The 21651-nt window shown below is 44.0% G+C and overlaps 1 protein-coding gene across 5 annotated transcripts in view; it reads right to left on the bottom strand.

The window, feature by feature from the left end:
- Plekhg1 (pleckstrin homology and RhoGEF domain containing G1) overlaps positions 1–21651 on the bottom strand; it is a 216957-nt gene that overhangs the window by 70923 nt on the left and 124383 nt on the right. For 4 of the 5 annotated variants that reach the window (XM_075949674.1, XM_075949703.1, XM_075949686.1 and 1 more), the window contains one exon: positions 13861–14369. In XM_075949674.1, coding sequence (XP_075805789.1) covers positions 13861–14268 — 408 coding nt within the window. In that variant the 5' untranslated portion in view covers positions 14269–14369. Of the gene's footprint in view, positions 1–13860; positions 14373–21651 lie in introns of all 5 variants that reach the window. The other variant, XM_075949680.1, reaches the window with a different exon arrangement.

Here is a 21651-nt window from a genome sequence, read left to right as displayed (position 1 = left end):
ACAAACAATAAATTGCTGCTATTGCTATCGATCTAATCTCTCAAAATACCACCTCTGCAAACCTTGTAGTGTGAGTGCATCCACTCTCCAATCTCATCGTCTCTTTGTTTGTCTACCGTCCTGTCTAAGTTCTGAGTAATAAGAGGCCTGTAGGCAAGTATGAGGGCCATTTTTTTTATCATTTAATGATTTATATGGGAAGGCCCAGGCCACTAGAGACAGTACCGCCACTGGAAAGGTATTCCTGGGAGCTACAGAAAGGTGGCTGTGAGCCTGAGGAACAAGCCAGTGAGCAGGGTGCTCCATGAGCTCTGCTCCAGTTTCTGCTTCCAGCTTCCTGCTTGCATCCCCGCCCAGACTTTGCTTGCTTTTGTTTCTGGTGTCTCCCACAGCGCTAAGGAGGAAACAAACTAAAACACCAAGCTAGCTCATTCTTCCATGGTCCTTTGTCCCTGTGCAACTGGGGCTCTCCTGAATAGTTATGTTAGTGATTGCAGGACATTCCTTGCGTCTCCCTGGGGCTCTCGCTCTCTCTCACACAGCGTGAGCAGAGCAGGGGTGGGAACTGCGCTCCAGGTTATCCCTCATGAGGGGCAGAAGGAGTCTCTGCAATGTGAGCATCTGCTACCAGGGTAAAGAGAGCCAGAAAGGCAAGGGTTAAGGAAGGCCGGTCACTCTCAGTCAGAGGCAGGAGCTGCATAGAATTTCAACCCAGCTCAGCATTCCTCCGGTGCCCCCTCCTTTGTCACAGGGGCCAGTTCTTACAACACCACCTCTGGAAGATGATAAAGGCTCTGAGCCCAGCTTCTCCTTTTTAACTCTTCCCCACACGGGTTGAACTCCTGCCTCGGTGGAGAAAAGAAATGCTTTTCTAATCAAAAGCAGATTAACCCCACCCTTTGCAACACCATTGTTTAGGCCTTAAACAGACCCCAGGGGGAGTGATTTATCCCTGGCTTTGTGCAAACAGAACAAAAGGGGCCCTCGACTCTGCATTCATTGTAGGCCAGCTCACAAGCCCCGCCTTACTCTCCTCCCACAGACAGATTGCTGGTAGTCTGAGTGTAGGCTCAGAGGCAGGGCCTGCTCCAAAACAGAAGAGACACTCGCAGCTTTTCTTGATGCAGAATGAGACTTTAGAACCTCTGAGCAAGCTTCAGTAATTCCCTGATTAGAAAACAACTAGTTTTATTTTCATGACAAATGGCTTAGCTCCACAACGATTAATAACAACGCAAGGACTTTGCGGGTAACGGCTCCACATCAGTCCTGTGATGCAGAAGGCCTAATCTACAATAACAGGGCACTGTTTGTCTGTGTTAATTAAAAATAACAGAAGGAAATATTTTAAAGTATAAAGAATGGCCTCTTCCATTACACACACACACACACACACACACACACACACACACACACACACACACATCCTGAAGGCAGTTTAGGGAAAATACTTAGTCTGCATCCCTTCTCCATTCCTTTGTGACCTCTTTTTGAACGGTTTTCTACGTAGATTAGTTTGATAAAGCCCTCACAACATGCTCTGAGCTTTCTTTCCTATTAGTGACGCCTGCAGCTTTCCCCTGTTCTCACTCACTGTGTGTCTGTCACTGCCAGAGTTCCCTCTCCCTTCCTTAAAGGGATTTTTTTTCATTTTTATGAGTTATGATTTCATTTTTGTTGTTGGATGAGTGCACAAAAACATATTGATCTCAAAGATCCCACCTCTAGACCGAGAACTACAGCAACTGATAAGTTGCTGAGAAAGGGAGAACTGGCCTTGCCCAGCAGTGATGACACCCCTGACTGCTTATCTGATACAAAGTCCTGAGACCATATATTCACGAACAGCAAGAATGGACTCAGCAGGTTGTACTTATACATTTGTCTGTCTGTCTGTCTCTTTGTCTGTATATATGTATACATACTCAGAGATTACAGCAGAATGTGGGGTGACTTCCTCTGTCATTCTAATTGTCATTACCAATCACTGAACTAGAACCTTGCTATTTCAGCTCTGCTGGCTGGGGACAGAGTCCTTGGGATCTGACTGTCTCCGTTTCCCAGTGTTGGGGTTACAGGCACATGCAGTCATGCCTGCCTTTTCCTTCCTTCCTTCCTTCCTTCCTTCCTTCCTTCCTTCCTTCCTTCCTTCCTTCCTTCCTCCCTCCTTCCCCCCTCCCTCCCTCCTTTCCCCTCCCTCCATCCTTCCCTCCCTCCTTCTCTCCCTCCCTCCCTCTCCTCTCCAGTGTGGGTTCTGTGATTGTGGGCCCCATGATAGCAGAGCAGCCACACTTACACACTGAGCCACCTCAGTCTCTGGAGTGGCTGTTTGTCTGGTCCAGAGTTCTGGCTGGGATGGGAACAAAGTTCTAGAAATCGACAATAGTGATGGTGACCCAATGTCGCAAGTGTGTTTGCTGCTGGCACTGGGGGACAGAACATTCAGTTGTGTCTACTTTACTGCCACTAAAAACGATTTAAAAAGTTAGTTCAAGAGCTTCATTTTGTTTATGAAAGATAAACACCAGGCAACACATTTTGGATGCTGCAGCCATTACACTATGACCACCTCTTGCTAGTTAGATCTATCAGAAAGGGGGCTGGATTGACAGCAGTAGTTACCGCGTTTACTGTTCTTGCAGAGGACCCGGGCTTGGTTCCCAGCAACTACATGGTGGTTCACGACCATTCATAACTCTGGTTCTAGGGGATCTGACACATTGGTTTGACCTCCTTGGGCACCAGGCACACATGTGTGTGTATAGAAGCAGGCAAAATACTCATACATATAAAATAAAATACATAACTCTTGAATGCTTCAGTTTTGTTTGGACTTTAGTTCACTAACAAAGTTCATCAGTGTGATTGAGATGTTTGCACCCATTCCATAGAGTCTAACTTTAGTCTTTTGGGGAAGTCTTTCCCCTGGCTTGTTGGCGCTGCCACACCTACCTCATCTTACCCCTCTACTTGCCGTAGGCTATGAAACCAAGTAATTAATCTTATTTTAGACATGTAGGGTAAATAGGCTCTTAGTGACAGCCTGGGCCTCTTGGGTAAAGACACAGGGTTTACTGTCTAGTGTTTGAAATGTCTATTTTGGCAGCTCAAAAGACACATTTGTGTCTGGGCTGCATTCTCGAGAGCTGAGGCTGGTGGGGATGCCATTGCCAGTCATCTGTAGATGGGGGCTTTCTGAATTAGACTCATTTATAGAGAAAGAAGCTGACATCAGACTGACCATTTGTTTCTGGACACACAGCTGATTGTCACATGAACCCGGAGTCCAGACCAGGAGCTTTGTCCATTAAATCAACCCCAGTTTGATGCAGCCCAAATTAAAATCTGAAGGAAAAGATTCATTCCACTGTGAAAACTTTTGGCTATGTTGGAAATGAATTCCAATTCCATGTAGGTATGTAAGGTATGCTCCAGAAGAACAGCATGCTATATGCATCTTGCAATTAAAAGACACTTTGACTTTATTTTTAATTAGGTGTGTGTGTGCGCGAGCGCGCTCGTGTGTGTGTGTGTGTGTGTGTGTGTGTGTGTGTGTGTGTATGTGTGTGTGTAGGCATGTACACGTGGGTGCGGGTTCTACGGGAGGCCAGAAGTGAAAACTGGATCTGCTAGAGTTGTAGTTACAAGCCGGTGTAAGCTGTCTGATGTAGGTGCTAGTAACCAAACCTGAGTCCTCGTGGAGAGCAGTATACGCTTTAACCACTGAGCCATCTCCCCAGCCCAGATAACATTATCTTTCTAAAGTAAACATTTAAGGGTCAGTGAGATGGTTCAGAATATAAAAGTACTGCTGCCAAGACCTGATGGCCTGAGTTTGTTTGATTCCTGGGACCCAAAGGAGACAACTGCCTCCTGTAAGTTGTCTTATGACCGCTACACAGACACATGAACACACACACACACACACACACACACACACACACACACACACACAAAGTTAAGACGATTTTCTTTTTAAAATTCTTTTTCTTTTCTTTGTTTCTTTTTTTCTTTTTTTTTTTTTTTGGTTTTTCCAAGACAGGGTTTTTCTGTATCCTTGGCTGTACTGGAACTTGCTCTGTAGACCATGCTGGCCTCAAACTCATAGAGGTCCTCCTTCTCTGCCTCCCAAGTGCTGGGATTAAAGGCTTGTATCACTGCCCAGCCAAGATAATTTCCTTAACTAAAACTTTGATATAGATATGCAGGTCTGCCAACATTATAACCCTTTAAAATCTACCAGAAATGATTGGCTTTGTACAAGAGCTAATTGCATGAATAATCATTTAATGAGAATAATGACTCCCCCTAAGATGTTGATTGTTTTCTCAGCACTATAGCCTTGGACACGAAGGATTCCAAACTCTCCATCCCATTTCTTTCAGATGAAAAAAACTTTTAAAATTCTTGGGAACCTGTGCTCTTCATTGGGAAATGGCAAAGCAAAGGTTTGGATTCTGTGCTGGGAGCTTTGAAAGCCCCCACTTTCATCATTTTGTAACAGCCCAGGAGGATAAGCGGGTGAATGATACTGCCTTCAAAAGCTACTGTTTGCTTTATAACAATAACAGCAACAGTCTCCCTAGGACCATGGACCTCTATGTTGAAAGACTGATGGGATATGGGGGGCAGTGAGAAAAATCTTCCTCCGCCCCACAGAAGCGATTCCATCAGCCTAGGTTGCAATCAGGGCTGGCCAAGACCTGCAAGGTTCCCATGGTCTCCCCAGTAGCCTCTGCTCTAGAAACTCCCTGCTTAGGTTTCTGTTACTCCTCCAAACCAGATTTCTCAAGTGATAGCTTTTAATTGCTCAAATAATAGCCCCTTTGAACTGTTTACAAGGGCTTACTACCCCAGGCACAAATCTACCTGATGACCAGTAATTGTCTGTTTCTCATGAGGGGTCATTATGTTTGATTAATTCCTAGTTTTGAAGTAGGAACTTTCTCTAAGTGGAAGAACACAAAGTCAGCTTTGAGTATTCGGGATGGTCTGAATGCGAGTACCTTTACATGTCCTAACAGTAGCCTTCCTGTCCTTGTTTTGTTTTAAATAGGACTTGAGAGGCAGCTCCCACCTAGACTAGAGGTGTGTAAAATAGGTCTCCAGAGGGACCAACTGCTTTGCCAATGGCACGTGTGACAAACCCAGGAAGACCTGTTCTTGCAGGAGAGGGAAAGGTGACTTTTCACCTCAAAGGTGACATGTACTAGAATTACTGAGGAAAAGGGTAGGTTGGGATTGCTTTTGCCTTACTCCAAGATGGAAATGACCCTGACTGTTTTGGATTCCTTCATCTTATTCTCTGGATTTGCTCACTAAAGATAGACAAAGATACAGACTCTTTCCCACATACCCATGCTCTATGTTTACTTTGTTTTACTTTGTGAAAGTCCGAGGCACAGAGAACTAAGTTAGAAAAGCAGCAAGCAGCTTGCTTCCAGGAAGCCTCACGAGTTTTTGCAAGGCCTCACCTTACCTGGCATCTCCCAGGCATTACATCGGTGCTGCTAGTTTCTTTTCTTCTAAAATGGCTCTGCTCTGCCGCACCTCCCTACCACGGTGGACACCGTGAGCCCAAATAAACAATTTCTCCCTTTATCCTTTCCTTAGGTATTTGGGTCACACACCAAAGCCACTGGGCTATTTTTTTATTTATATTTTAGCATTAAAAATGATTTTTAGCAGTTCTAGTCAAGATGCTGAGTAGAATGATGTCATTGGCCTGAAGTGGCAAAATAATCTTTGCAGAGTGGAGACACTGAGAGCCACAAGCACAGTTAATACGGAAGCACACAGCCGACAGGCTGTAAACAGGCAAAGGTGCCATGTCTGTGCTATGGAGTAGGGGTGCTTGGCCGTTTCATTGTCTTCAGGCCTTTCTCTTGATCTGGGTAAACTCTCCTCCACAATTCATTTTACCAGATGCAGGCCACACATTTTATTTGGTAGGCACATCTGGCCAGAGGAAATGTCTCCCAGTTGCAGGTTGGCTTGTGTACAACATAATCTTCTGAAATTTACGCTAAGTTAGGATATCCCAAAGAATAAGTAGGTCATTTTTGACAGGATCCTTGTTCGGAAAATATGAATGTGTGTTCCTGTGTATCATATATGAAAGAGCAATTAGACTTCAGCTTGAAACCTCAAGCTTCCCTTGTCCACGCAGCTTTCGTCTAGCTCTAGAAGGCAGGCAGGAACAGAGACCATGAAGGCACACCTCGCATAGCCACCAGCTACCACCACGTTAGTATTTATTCTCCATCCACATCAGGCCTTTCTCCTCCATCATAGCTCACGAGTGGAAGGTCTCCGTTCTTAGTGCCGGCCGTATCGTTTTCTTCTGCTCTTTCTCCTGTGTTTCCGATTTCTCATTCTTTCCCTTGCTTCCTTTGATTCTCGCCTTTTCACATACGAGGTAGGGGGCCCGGGAATCTGGTGGCTTCCACAGTCAACTTCAATATTTTTTTTCCAAGGTCACAAATCACATTTGTGACAGCATGCGTTTAATTACCTATCTAGTTATATACATAACTATGCATAAACCATGCACATATTATAACTGTATGAACTAGTTATACGTACTATAACTAGTTGTATATATTGTAACTATAAACAGTGCCTCCAGTTTTGTTAGCTTTCTTTTTGTAAACATTCTACTGATGGAGTTTTTAAAATTATGTAAGCACTTGTTGCATGTACTATAACTAGTTATATATATAATAATTATGTATAAATGGTGGTTCCAGTTCTGTTAGCCTTTGTTTTGTAAACCTTCTACTGATGGAGTTTTTGAGTACTGAGTTTAGTACCCCTATAATGCTCTGTCTCTTTAAGAGACAAGCCACGCCCACTATCTTCCTGCTTGCAGTCTCAGCCCAACCCTCTCTCTTCCTGTTTGCTCTCTTGGAGAGGCAGCTTCTGCCTCTCTCCTCACTTCTCCCCTTCCCCCTCTCCCTCCCTCCCCCTCCCCTTTCTACCCTTTTCCTTCCCCTCTATAACTCGTCTAATAATGTCCAATTTTATTCTTTATGGTGTGTCTATCTCTGTGCCTCCCACCCAGCAGTCCTGGAGACTCTCAGCTTCTGTTCCTCCCACCTGCAGCCTGCCCATATCGCTTGCCGGGGACCAGCCATCTTGGTTTGTGGACCTGCTGTGTGGCATAGTAAATCCATTGCAAATCCATTGCAACCCCATTTTCCCATAATTCCTTCTCCCACAAGAGACTTTGCAAGGAGACCGATTTTAAGGAACACATGTATCCTATTATAGCGGAACTGTTAGGCATTTTGAAACTCCTACAGCTTTTTCTGTCTATGACCTGCATTTCCTTTAGTTGGCCTTTAGTTATCTGTTACAGGTGTTAAAAAGTCCCATCTATAATCTATATGCGGTGTCTGCATTCTTATAACCAGAGCAGAACAAGGAAGATAGCTCTTCAAATAGAATCCTGCCTCTGGACCAGCGGCACCCTGGATAGCCTTAGACTGATCTCAACTACTCATCTGAGCCCCAAGTTCCAAGAATCTGCAGGACTGTGAGAAACTCAAGGCAAGTTGTCCCCATGTTGAATTAGTCATTCTTAGAGAGATTCTAGGATGTTATTATATCCATAACTATTATGTACATCGGGGATTATTATGTGATTGTCATCAAATTCTTAAGTAATTTGAAAATCATACCCTGATAAAGGTTAACAACATAGACTATTTCCTGAAAGGCTCTCGACTATAAAGGTACACATTGGCTCAGTTTGCTATGGAATGCGTCCACGATAATGCGGATTTGGCTAGTACCCAGCTTCTCCTTGCACTAGATCAATTTTAACGACCTGTTTTCTCATTGTTTACTTTTTCTTCAAGTACTCACACTCATCAAAATGCCCTTAGAATTGTCTTTAAAAGTAAGGCAGTGTGATATGAAAGAAAAGACTCCAATTTCTTAAGGACTTAAGCAACGAGCCAAGAACCTTGAAACTCCCACATACAATTTCGGTAAGTGTTTGGTGTCTGTTACATTAGGCCCTTCTGTTCTTTAATTCCCTTCTACCCATAAGGTTTCCAGAATACAATCAAGATAAACAGCCTGTGCATTTAAACCAGGCTGTACCAAGCAGCTCTCTTTTTTAGCTTGAAGTATTAATGATGATGAATTTCAAAGAGCTTCAATGTAAGTTTCATGGATGGGATGGGTAGGAAAGCAAAGGGGTGTGTGTATAATTAGGGGTGATGAGAGAAAGTAGAGAGAAAAAAGAGTCATAGAAAGATACATTGGTTTGAATCTTGTCTGAGCCCTAAAGGAAGACCTCATTAATAATATTTTATGAGGACCCATACACATACAATCAGATTCAATTTATATGCATATAATATATTCAATTTATATATGTATATAAATTCAATGCCTGATGTATGGTAAACAGTTCAGTTGCCGCTAAGATCATTTTTAGGGATTTGTTACAAAGACACAGTTTTGGCAATTTTGAAGCAGCAGAGACATGCAGGTTTATAGCTGTGGGGTTCTATTTAGTTGGGACAATAACAACCGCAGCACACAAGCCTTATTGTTACCTCTCCTATTTTTTCCTTATTAGTTTTGGTGGTGGGGGTGGGGGCCCGAATGGTGTAGGTTTGCCGGTGAGACTGTATTTGTTACATATAAAGTACACAGTGGAGAACACTAGCTGTTGATAAAAATGTTTCCTATCTCCTTTGGGGACCAGCTAGGACGCGTGTCCCTGCCTCCCTTAGAGTCGGGTGAGAGCATCGACAAGGTCCTCCTTCCCACATTAGCTGGCGGTCAGTGGAAGAGAGGGACTTCTAGAGGTGTTTAGGGAGGAGAGTGAGGCAGGGTGGGGACAAGGGGTCAGGCAGTGGTATAGATGGCAATAACAATAGTGAAAAAGGACAGGGACGCATTAAAGCCGATTCTATGTATACTACAGTCTATGAAAAACATTGCTGAACATATAGCGTCTACACAAGCAGGGGATTATCAGGTTTGCTCCTAAAGGAATCTGGAATGATTTTAAGAAAGACCCCATGCATTTGTTATGATGAGAATTCCTAGAAGACAAAATGAAAAGAAGCATCCATACGGAAGTGCTCAGACGCCACATTAGCAATGTTGATGAAATCATGCCAAGTACTACAGTACAAATTCTTTATCAAATCCACCCACAGAATAGGCCCTCACTGAAAAGCTATCCCGTCCCAGGTCCGACAGTCTAGGAGGGAAAGCTTCCATCTAAATGAGCCTCATTAAAAAGTATCAGCATGATTAATGTTGTTTAAGTTAGAGGGAGAGTTACACACTGGGGGCCTAAGCAAGAAAAATGCCAGTGAAATCTGCCTTTCTGGTCAGCCTGGTAGCTCAGAACATAGCCTTTCTCCTTTGGTAGCTGTGCAGGGCATATGGCTGATCCGAAGAATCCCCACACAGCCATTTCCACACCCAACAATTCTGCCTTCCCCAAGATCACTGGGTAGCTGAGCCTTGTTAGAAACGGTTGTCCTCCAGGGCAGGGTGGGCCAGAACAAAGGCCAGCTCAGATGCCATCTGTCCCAGTCACAGATGCCTTGAAAGGCCCAGAGCATAGCATCTGGGCAGAGCTTGCTGCACAAGGTCCCCGAGGCTGGCTTTGGTTTTCTTCTTTCATTCCGTACAAGAGAAGTGCCATTGTCCCTCTGACAGGTGTGACACCACCAACACCCTTCTCTAAGCTACGGCACCAGGCAGAACAGCTTTCCAGGAATCTCCTGGAATCAGGCACGAAAATCACCCTTCGCTCTTCGCCCTGACACTACCCACTCGATAAACAAATGTACCATGGGTAGAGGTTGACACTTGACCCCCTTGTTCAGTCAAAACCTTTATTTTACTTTATTCTACCCCCACCCCCCCCCCCCTTTTAAAGGCAGCATCTCATGAATTCCAGGCTGGCCTTAAAGGATTTCGTACTTTGAATTCTCTTCTGCCACCTCTCGAGTGCCAAGATTACGGGCATGGGTAAGCATATCTGGTTTTTATGCAGTGATGTAGCCTGAAACCAGGGCTTCATACAGCCTGTGCATACACTCTACCCACAGCTGCCGAGCAAGGCTAAGGGTCCCCAATGAAGACGGTCTTAAGCTTTGACTGGTGAGAGATAACTGTGTCAATCATGCCTACTGGGGCATTATTCACAGTGGCTGAGATTTGAAACCAGTTCATAGTCCCATCTACAGATGAAAGGATAAAGGAAATGCATCATCTACACCCGAGCAGAATAAAATGATGTCACCTGCAGAAAAATGGATTGAACCGGAAGTCATCATGCTAAGTGAAATATCCAGGTCGAGAAAGATAAAAATTACATTTTGATATGCAGAATTAACCTCTCTCTTTCCTCCCCCCTCTCCCTTTCCCGTCCTCACACACAGGCATTCACACATGTGAAGCTAGAAGAGGGACTATTTGTGGGAGAGAGGGGTACAAGGGAGGGAAATGGGGAGCAAATATGAACAAAGCTGATTATAAAAGTATGAAAATACCATGATGAAACCCATTAGTTTAAACGCTAAATAACATATTTTGCACACAGACCCACTATATGTAGATCACTATGCAGGCCCTGGGAATTGAACTCAGGATGTTGGACCCCTCTCACTGATCCTTACAAACAATATTTCAAGACTTGACTGTTAAACTTTTGGACATTACGGCTGTAATACTCACTTCTTATTATTTTTTAAACATAGATAAAGGTACTTGAAAAGCATTATGAGTCTCTGGGGTATGACAGGAGGAAAAGGTTCATGTTTTTGCTTATTTTATCCACCCTCCACTAAATATGTCTTTTTAGATCCTTAGAGATGACCTAATTTGGTACCTCAGAGTTCAAAGATGCCATTTGCAGTGCGGATGCAACTTCCAATTACACAGCATTATATAACATTCTGAACTATTTTAAAATTCACTAAAAGGCTAAAAGAGGCTGTGAGCTCTGTCTGAGGTCCAATCTCATGGGGCTCGCAAAGGCTTTTTTTTTTTTATAGATCATTTAGAAAGATTAAAAGAATCCTACCTTGCCCAGTCAGTCAAAGACCCATTAAACATGAAAGAGACCCTCTGGCTATGGATTCCCATCTCACCACAAAGTGTATGGCTGGCTATTTTACTTTCAACTTGTTTTCATGTTTATTACCCCATTTCATCGGTGACCGATGAAATATAGGAACCATATATTTGGCTATGGCGACAGCCAAAATCATATCTGCCCTTTTCAAATGTTAAAGATTAAAAACGACAAAGGCGTTGAAGGGAAAGGAGCAGGGAATGAGACAGAGTCACTGCGGTAGACCGGACAGGGGTCCAGAGATTGAGGGAGTGGGTGAAAATGCAAGGCATACATAGCAACGGGGCCGAGAAAACCAGCACACACAGTCCAATGTTCCAAAAGCTTTAGGACTCAGTAAGGAGATGTAGATGTCACCACTGCTGATAAGAGAAAGAAAAACATGGCCTGTGCATTTTGGATAGGTTTAATACAATATCTCTGCACATAGGAAAGAAGGTCTTTTCTCTGTCTGTATAACCGGCATGTGGAACCCAACCACTCAGGTTTCAAGGTTCTCTTCTTGGAAAGCAGCTAGCCGCCGGGACAAGGCAAACTGCATTCTGTCTCTTATGTGTCTGTATCTGAAGATACAGTGTCTGTATCAATGACGTTCACAAAACCTCACTGTTCATAAACCCTAGTGACAAAAACTCAGCTTGAGCCGTGGAGATTCTGTTCATAATGTATATAGTTAAAATGTGTCCCTGACAGAAAAATTCATTTGATTGGAAATGCTACTGCTTGATAGGAAAGCAGAGTAAAACAAAAGCTAAGTTGGACTCAGAACGCTGAGGCTCTTTCCCGTCTCGTCCTGTCTCTGTGGCGTGGGTTAACATGTCAGCATGGACTCAAGCTGGCCAGCCTCTGTGGACAGAGCGTTAATGCATCTGCCCGGGGAAGGTAGGAACAACTTGGACGGCTTCAACCAGTACCGATGGGCTGAAGCATGGGTAGGAAAAACCACCTCTCCCTATCTGGTGTCTCTCATTCATATCTTATTTCTTCTCACCCAAATTTTATCAAGTAGCCTTGACAAAACAAAACCGAGAGAGAGTCTTCACGGAAGAACAGTTGAGTAACTCAAGGTTTCTTCCTTAGTAGATGAATTTTGATGAGGTTTGATTTGAAAAGTTACTAAGAAAACGATAAGGAAAAACCAAACCAAGCACCAACCAATAACAACTTTACTAACGTTAAGTTTCTGAGAGGTTGTAAAACTGTTGGCCGTTTCACAGGTGTTTCTTCTGAAGCACAAGTGACATCATGGTGGAAAGTGAGAAACTGAGCCACTCTGGTCTGTTTGGTGCCACATATTGTTTTGGTTGAACATCAGCTAGCTTTCTGTTTTTACGGGGAGTGATGTCATAACTGCTTTTAGGATACAGTGTCGGGCTCTGTCATCCGTGGAACTCACCACACAATCACGCTTTTAAATTTCCTTTTCTAAAGCTGTAAGCGTGTGTGCACTAGGTGGAGAATGTGCTCGTCAGCAAGCATCCCACAATGCTTAGATAGAAAGTCAAACAGTAGCTGGTGTGGTGCACACCTGTGAGTCCCAGACCTTGGGGAGTGCGGGAAGGGGGTCTAGGAGTTCAAGGGCAGGAAAAAAAGTATCTAAAACAGACTTTAGTTATACAGAGAGAGAGACAGAGAGAGAGAGAGACAGAGAGAGAGACAGAGAGAGAGACAGAGAGAGAGAGACAGAGAGAGAGACAGAGAGACACAGAGAGACAGAGAGAGAGAGAGAGAGACAGAGAGAGACAGAGAGAGACAGAGAGAGAGACAGAGAGAGACACAGAGAGAGACAGAGAGAGAGACAGAGAGAGAGAAAGGGTATTTGGTGCACCACTAGGCAGCAACACGAGTGGCTTTGCAATGAACAGATTTACCCTAGAAGTACTAATATTTTTAAGAATGAGCTAATATCTGAGCTCTACTTAATCTTTACCCCTGGGAACTGATCTATAACTCATAGTCAAATAATAACTGAATTTTCAGGGGATCTGATCTGGCACATAAGGTGAGCTAAGCTCCCATTGAATAATTTGTGTAAAGAATTAATATGGTAATGACTTATGCAAATTATGCAAAATGTTCATTATAAATGTGGACAGGAAAGCAAAACAAGACAAGATCCAGGACTTTTCTCTCCTCCATTTACTCCCTCCCCAAACACCAAGCAACAGAGAGTCCAGCTCTCTGTTAGGGCGGTGTATATATATACATATATATATATATATGATCAGCTAAGGGTCAGTTCCACCCCGCAGGCCCTACACTCCAGGACACAGAAGTCACAGCCTCTCAGGGAGGGACAAGGATCCAGGTAGCAATAGTTTCAGAAACTTCTAAACATACATGGAGAATTGCGATTCAGGTAAGAACAGTTGTGTTCAGAGACATCTAGCATCTACTCACGAAGAAGCTTGGGGCACCCTCTGTCCCCATTATTACCTGCTCCACTAGCGGAGAGGGGCCCTGAGGTCCCAGGTGTGGAACTTAGCAGACAGTACGCTGGTTGAATATATGCAGCGTCACCACCATTGCCCTCGACACACAGTTGATTTGCTATGCAACTGTTAACTACTCCATTGACCAGGTGACAGTACTCGGTTTCTCTTAAGAATTTGCTTTACTATTCTCCTCTGGCATCATAGAAGACATATCCCCCACCCCAAACAAGGCCCTTTGCTTTCCTCTATTATTTTGCAAGCCTGTTTCTCCTGCTTGACAACCTTAAAAGCCTTCAGAGTCTGCCTTACCTCCACGATGCTCTTTAGGTCTTGCACATAGGTCCTCTCAGTTTCCAGGATTTCCTGTACCACTCGATCCACATAGAGGAGCTTGGGGCTGGTGTCCGAGTCTGCAGTGGTTTGGGGTGCCCCATTTGTGTCCACTCTCCACTGGATCCTGGGCTGCCTCTCGCTGACCCCATCCATGTTCGGTGGCCCGGAAGGGGTGTCCCTCTGCAGCTCGCTGCTGGAGAATGGCCGTGCTGGAATCAGCTCCAGCTTTATGGCTCCAGCTTCCTTATCCTGGCGAAATAAGCCCAAGTGGCTATTTGAAACCAAAGTCATTCTGCTGCCAATGGAGCCATGGCTGTCCCTGGAGGAGGCCGAAGATGAGGTGGAGCTGAAGCTGATGGGTCGGTCACTGTCAGAAAACTCCATGGCCTTTGGTTCTGGGGACTGGGAAACTTCAGCTGTGGTCCTTGGATCAGGGACTTGAGTTACAGCTGGCGGCCCTTTCGGTTGCAGCCGGCGATGCCCATCTGCTTCCGTCGCAGAAAGATAGAAAAGAAAGAAGAAAGGTCAGTGAGCACCCTCTGAACAGGAGGAGGAAAGGAGGTCAAACCCCACCCCAGGTGTGGAGCATCATTAACAAGAGGCGGCAAGTGAGCTCGGAAAGGCAGGCTGGGAAAAGGAGGATGAGCCGTTCAGAGCATCCTCTGAGCCAGCTGGAAGGGCAGCCGCAGGCTCTGCCCTAGGCCTTCTCTCCTTGATTCGGCAACTTAACAGATCACAGAACGAGCCCAGATACCCCAAACTGTGTGAAGCAGGACACTGGGTGCTGTTTCTAAATGTGAGCACCTGCACTGAATCACATACACAGATGGGTCCAGATTGGTGGGTGGAAAGGCTCAGCGGTCAGGGCACAAAGAACAGGCAACTTTAATCAACACAACAAATGGTTCTAGCGTGCCGAGAAGGGAGACTAATTTTTACAGAATCTTGAGAAACGTTGCTTTAGTCTTCCTTTATAATTCTACCGTTTCTAAGCAAGGGGTCTGGAGCATGGAGACCCAGTTGAAGTGACATGAAGTGACACTGGCTGATGCACGGCTCACTCACACACAGCACTGAACACAGAGCGGTGTGGGCTCACTCTCTGTCTAATAGGAGGGCGTGAAAACCAGGCTGAAATAAAAAGACCCGCATTCTACCTCAAACTCATCTTTCACCTTAGCCTTTACCTAAAGCCCTTCTTAAAAACTGTCATTGCAGGCCTGCAGGATGGCTCAGCTGGTAAAGACACTTCCTTCACACAGAGCTTGACCACCTCACCTTGATCCCCAGGATCACAAGAGGGAGGGAGAGAGCTGACTCCTGCCAGCTGTTCCACATCTGAGCTGGCCCAGAAGAGGCCTTCAAAGTGCTTATATAGCATCTCCCTGTGTAGTTCTTTCTATAATGCCCATTTGCTCATCTTCTCTCTCTCTCTCTCTAATAAATAAATACATAAATTTATGTCACAGGAACCCTACCTGCCTAAGACAAACAGACAAGCACAGCTTTTGTAGTATCGATTAAGTCACAACATCCAGGAGCTATTGGAACAACTCCAGCAGTCCATACGCCAAGTCATAAAACAGCGGTTTTAAATTAGGAACTAAGTGACGAGGAAAATTAAGCCTAGCTGGGTTGTTGGCATTTATGAGAAAGCGCAAGGTGAGACCATCTGCCAAGTGGGGAGGTGACAATAGCTGTGGTGGAGGAAGATTATCTTGGGTTCAAAAAGGCCATAGCTGAATTTAAACCTTCCAAAATTATTCTTATGAGACATGCAAGATTCCAGTTTTTTTCAGCTGTCAAGGCAGGATCAGTATCCCCTCACCTCCATAATATTGAGATTGTACCTTACGATAAGGGATTTGGTCAATGATGAAATTGGCTTCACCTTACTACCAAAATTCATCCTTAGAGGTTTTGTTTGAAATGGGAAGATTATGCTGGAAAGATTATAGTATGACAGATGTATTAAGAATATTGGTCCATGGTATTTCCCTGAGACAAAGTTTCTCTGTGTAGCACTGGCTGTCCTGGAACTCACTCTGTAGACCAGGTTGGCCTGGAACTTAGAGATCCACTTGCCTCTGCCTCCTGAGTGCTGGGATGAAAGGCGTGCACCACCACTTACGGTCATTTTAATAGGAATGTAAACTTATTTGGATTTTATAATAAACATCAAACAGCTGGTCCCTATTTTTGGACTGTAAGTCCTTCAGAACCTCATCTTTTTCCTAGGCTATATGCACAGAAAGTATCAGTGCCAGTCTGTGAAACAAACGTTAGAACTGTGAACGCAACACGAAGACCCTCACTCTTATTGACAACCAGGGAGAGTAAGAAACACATAGGAAACAAAGACACTCAGGCCACCACCACATGGTATGAATTTGCTACGGAGTTTTAGTGCCTTTGAAATATGCTTTCTGCTTGCTCTGTAACAACTTTATAGCCCATAAAACATGGATTGGTTTGTAGTTAAAATACACTTGACCTAAAAGGCTTGATCCAGTTTGAGTGTGGCAAAGATCCAAGAAGTGGCCATGCATTCAGATCTGCCTGTTGTAGAATGCAGCTGCCAGCACTCAGAACTGCTGGTATGTGCTGGTATGGTAACCTAGAATGTGATAGGCTGGGGAGACGGCTCTGAGTGTGAGGGGCTGAGTTTGAACCACTGCGCCCACACAAAACTTGACACAGTAGCGTGTGTCTGTATCCCTGATGCCCCTCTAGTGAGACAGAAGGTACAGGCAGAAGAATCTCTGCAAGCTGTCAGTGGCTTCCATCATAACTGTGATCCTGATTTTTGTCCCACTGTAGGGAATGGCCACTTTCTTGGGAAATAAGCATCCTTTAAGATCCCAAAGGTCCAACATTGATTTAGGATCAATGTAAATTGAATATGCTCACTACCCAAGGCCAGGACACCTGGAAAGGCTTAGATCAAACAATCGACCCCCACAGAGGGAGACAGGCTGGTTTCCAGAGCAAGTTCCTGCTTCCTGACTAGGCAAATGTCAGTCTTCTCTCTGGTCTAGGAAATGGTCTTTAGCATCATTATCGGGCACTTGGTACTAAATCAATGGGATGAGCGACTACAGAGAGACCCATTCCTTCCCCACCACCTCTTTTCTCTGTTTATTTTCACTCTAAGACTGGGAGATGAAGGAAGAAGAATTTGGTTTTAGAGTCTAAGCCATGCTGCTATAGATGGGCACACCTTTGGGGTATCTTCAAAGATGGGCAAGATGGCATATGACAGCCAGGTCCACAGACAACTCCTTCTGGGTCAATCTTAAACAGAAACGTGAGTGGGCCCTGATCTAAGGATCCTGCTATACCTGGCCCTGGAAGCCCCTGAGACCAGCCTATTCGGTATCTGCCAGTTAAATATTGTTTAAAACAGAAACGTGCAGATATTTGGTGTCTGTAGTATTCAGCCAAGCTTACTTGAACAAATACCTTCTGAAACTACCAAAGACAGAAATCAGACATTTCAAATCAGGCCATATAATGGCACGTGAGTGATGCGAGGCTATCCTTGTTAATGAGTAACATTTTTTATGTTGACTCATGGCTTAGAAGGTAATTATAGTTTTCTCATATAAAACAACATGCCTCATAAAAACTGTCTAGTCTTGCTCTCACTGCCCTCAAAATTACTGGAGATTTCTACTGTCTGACCTCTTCTTTCTAATGAAAATCTCCGATGATTAACATTTATCAAACTATGCTTCTCAACATAGTAGTTACTAACTATGTGGGACCAAGGAGCATTGGAGAAGTTCCAGAACTGAGGTGGGCAGTGTGTGTAGAATAAATGCCATTTTTAAATAACAATATGAGACAAAACTATCAAATACTTCATTAATTTTTTGATTGTTTTTAGACATAGTATTTTTGAATAGTGAGATAATTTTAATATCACATTAAAATTTTACCGGTTTTGTTTTACCTTTTAAAATGTTGCTACCAGCAAATTTTAAATCCTATGTACAGCTTGGGAGGGTATATTTTTATTAAAGAAAGTTTATATGAAGATCATTTAGACAATTACATTTCAGTCTGTAAATTTAGGACTGGAGAGATGATGACTTGGTGGTTAAGAACACGTACTGTTCATACAGAGACCCAAGTTTGATTCCCAGCACCCACACTGGCCAGCTCACAACCACTGTAAGTTCAGCTCCAGGAGATCTGATGCCTTCTTTTGGCCACAGAGGGCACCTGCACACACATGCACATAACCCTCCACAGACACACATATACACATAATGTGAAATTATGATTAAAAGGCTTAAATTTACCTATGTATCCGTGGTTTTTTTTTAAATAGTAGTGAATGGGATGATAAGTGAGACACGCACATGACTATTGTCAGGGGAAAGGAGGGGTGAACTCTCTTACAAATGCAGAGGGAAGGTAGAGTGGCTGGTTTTCCACAGCAAACTGAGCCAGAGAGAAAACTCTGCCAGGAACCTTTTCATTCTGCTTTGGGTGAGAGATTAATATTTGTATGCTGCTCTGCTATCCTTCCTAGAGCATCATTATCTTCCCAAGCCCCAAGTCGAGGACTAACGTTAGACAGCTTTGGAGAACGCCTCACCAAACATTGGCTCATGGATCCTCACGTCTAGATCTTCTGACCATTACTACCATGAAACTAGCCAGGTCTGCCTACGTTGGGGTCATAGCCACACTCATCTTTGGTGAGCCTGGAGGTAGCTGGAGTAGAAGGTAGCACTTGCAAGGGTCTTGATGGCTTGCTGAGTCTGACAACTAGAGGTTGTTAGCCATAGTATAGCATCTGTACACCATTCTTAATGAAGAGGCAGGACTTCCATTTCACTCCCAATGAGTCTTTGTAGGGGAAGCAACCCCATCCCTTGGCTTCCCTTTATTTGTCCTTCAGACAGCCATTATGCTAACTTCTCTTTGTGGGAATGCCACCATCAGAATTGAGAGCACTACTTGCTGCCTCTAACTTGTCTTGAGCCAACTTTAATATACAGCTTCCCTGATTTCATGTCACCTGGTGTGCACGCACAAGGTGGGGCCTTGAGGGTTTGCCAACCTACAGTTCCCAAGGAAACTGCTATAAGGCAAAAACACTACAGCGGTAGAGGAGGGGCCAGCACACCAGTTTCTGCTCACTGCTGTGCTCAAAATCCAGTACTACACCCAGTTCCTTGGAAGAACTACTGCCCAAAGATCTCCATGCCTTCCATATTATTATATTTTATTAATCACCAAGTTCCAGACACCCCAACTTCCCCATAATGATGACCTATTGGCATTGTGATCCAAATAACCCCCTTTCCCTTAAAAATAAATCTACCCTCTTGACAAATTTTGAAGCATCCAACAGTATTATTGCCGATAGGCCTGAGATGTTCTTTCCATCTTGCATAACTGAGAAGCTGGATCTGTGAGCCGTACTATACAGCATGTCTTTCTGCTCAGCCCCGTAACCACCCTTTTACTCTTCTCTGCTGTGAGTTTGACTACTTTGGATTTCTTTCTTTTTTTTTTTTAATTTTCGAGACAGGGTTTCTCCGTAGCTTTTGGTTCCTGACCTGGCACTAGCTCTTGTAGACCAGGCTAGCCTCAAACTCACAGAGATCCGCCTGCCTCTGCCTCCCGAGTGCTGGGATTAAAGGCGTGTGCCACCACCGCCTGGCCTACTTTGGATTTCTTATGTGAATGATATCTTGTAGATACCTGGAAATGTTTGCCAGCATGGAACAAGTCTTACTCCCTGGAGCTGCCATGCTGGGGGCAGCAAGCAGCAGACATGCTGAGCAGCCTAGGGATGCTCACAAGCCCTGCTTCTGGTCCGAGCCTCTGGAGTGAGCAGCCATCAGCTCGTGCATCTGTGTCATGACAGATGATACAGTAATCTGACAGAAGCCAAATCAGAACCACATGTCAGAGTGTCTCCCAAATGTAGCACGATTAATAAAAACCTAAAGACAGATATTGGAGTTCAACCTGAAGGTCAGAAAAGCAAAACAACCAGCCATTGGCTCTTATCTCTACCTCAGTCTGGAATGGCGATTGGGCCTCCAGGAATCTCAGAATGAGACTGTATCTGAGAGCTGTCCCCTCCTGTCTTATATCCCTCTCTAGGGCTAGGATTAAAGGTGTGCATCACTACCACCTGGTTTCTATGGTAACTAGTGTGGCTACTGGAATTAAAGGTGTGTGTCACCACTGCCTGGTCTGTAAGGTTAACCAGTGAGCTGTTTTACTCTCTGATCTTTAGGCAAGCTGTATTTATTAAAATACAAATGAAATGCCACTACAATTCCCAGCTCACAGGAACCCTGAGAGGTTATATATAATTATCCTTGCTTTTAGCCACTGAGGTTTGGGAGTGATCTGAGTTGCAGCAAGATTACCCAAGCAGATCCACTGTCCATAATTTAAATCTACATCAAAACTATCTTTAATGTCTGATGTTAAAATCCTTAAAGTTTGTGGTTTCATCATATTTAGAAGATTTTATAACAAGAAAATAAGAACTAAAGCGACCTCAGAGAGGTTAGGTAATTATATTCAGCAGGGATTGGTAAATTACAGAGCAGAAAGAAGGTTAGAGATGAGAAAATTAAGAACACAGCCTAGCTACTTGTCTAGATCACTTGGTATCTGTACCCAACAGGACTATATTGTATGTGCAGGTGTGGTGGTATGTGCTGTATGTGTGTGCGTGCATGTACATATGCGTGTGTGCATCTATCCTCCACTACATATACAGACAGAGATCAAGGGGTAGAGCAGAAATTAAATCATGACATGATATTTTCTTTCAGTCTGAGCATGCGTGTGTTTGCTCTGGTTCAATGACATCTTAGTTGACCATGACTGTTGGTTTCATCCCCTGAAAATGAGGTAGCTGGACCAGATGGCCTTCAACCCTGAAGTAACCATCAGGTCACTAGCTCACATCCACACTGCCCATTTCTAACAACAGTCAGGCACACGTGCCAACCTCACACTAACAATGTCCTGTACGGCACGGATGCCAGGATTTTGTCAGTAAAGTTTATCACTGTCTTTGCCATAGGCAGACAAGCACATTTCCTGTTAGCATGAAACCACTGGACTCAAGCAGTCAGTGACCAACAGTTACACACATGAGCCTCATCTGGATGGAGCACGCTCTGTCTCAACCACCTCCGCACAGTCGTGAAGGAGGCACAAAGCCAAGTAACATTTTCTTAAAGAGAAAGGAGGAAAAAGGAAAGAATTCCAAAGGGCTAGCAATAACACTCAGAGTAAATAAATCCCTCCCCAAAGCACATTAAACACTTTCTTCATGAAAAGGGAGGAAGGGGAATTGAAATGCCTAACAATAGAGGTCAGAATAAATAAAATCTCTGGAAGACACAATGTAAAACCATTCAATGTCAGGCTCTCCTATGTCCATAAAGGTAGAGGAAACTGTATATTCAGAATACATGGCCAAGGAAAGATGAACGGCTAATAAATATGAGCAATGTGATCTCAGTTTTGAATTTCAGAGTCTAACTGACTGCTACAAAAAGGATATATTGTAAAATATTAGCATGATTTTTTCCCAAGTAGAGATGGATCTTTTCTCCTTCCCCTGTTTATCTAAAAAAAAATCTCTCTTCTTTAACAACTGTGTAGCGTTCAAAATCTCTCCAAATTACTTAAGGACATTAAAACCGCAACCCCCCTCTGAATCAAATATGTAAACATTTCAAATGAAAACAATTTGATTTTCACATACAATATGTA

The sequence above is a fragment of the Microtus pennsylvanicus genome, chromosome 1, assembly GCF_037038515.1.
Source record: "Microtus pennsylvanicus isolate mMicPen1 chromosome 1, mMicPen1.hap1, whole genome shotgun sequence".
NCBI classification, from domain to species: domain Eukaryota; kingdom Metazoa; phylum Chordata; class Mammalia; order Rodentia; family Cricetidae; genus Microtus; species Microtus pennsylvanicus.
This window is presented reverse-complemented; position numbering and strand designations above follow the sequence as displayed.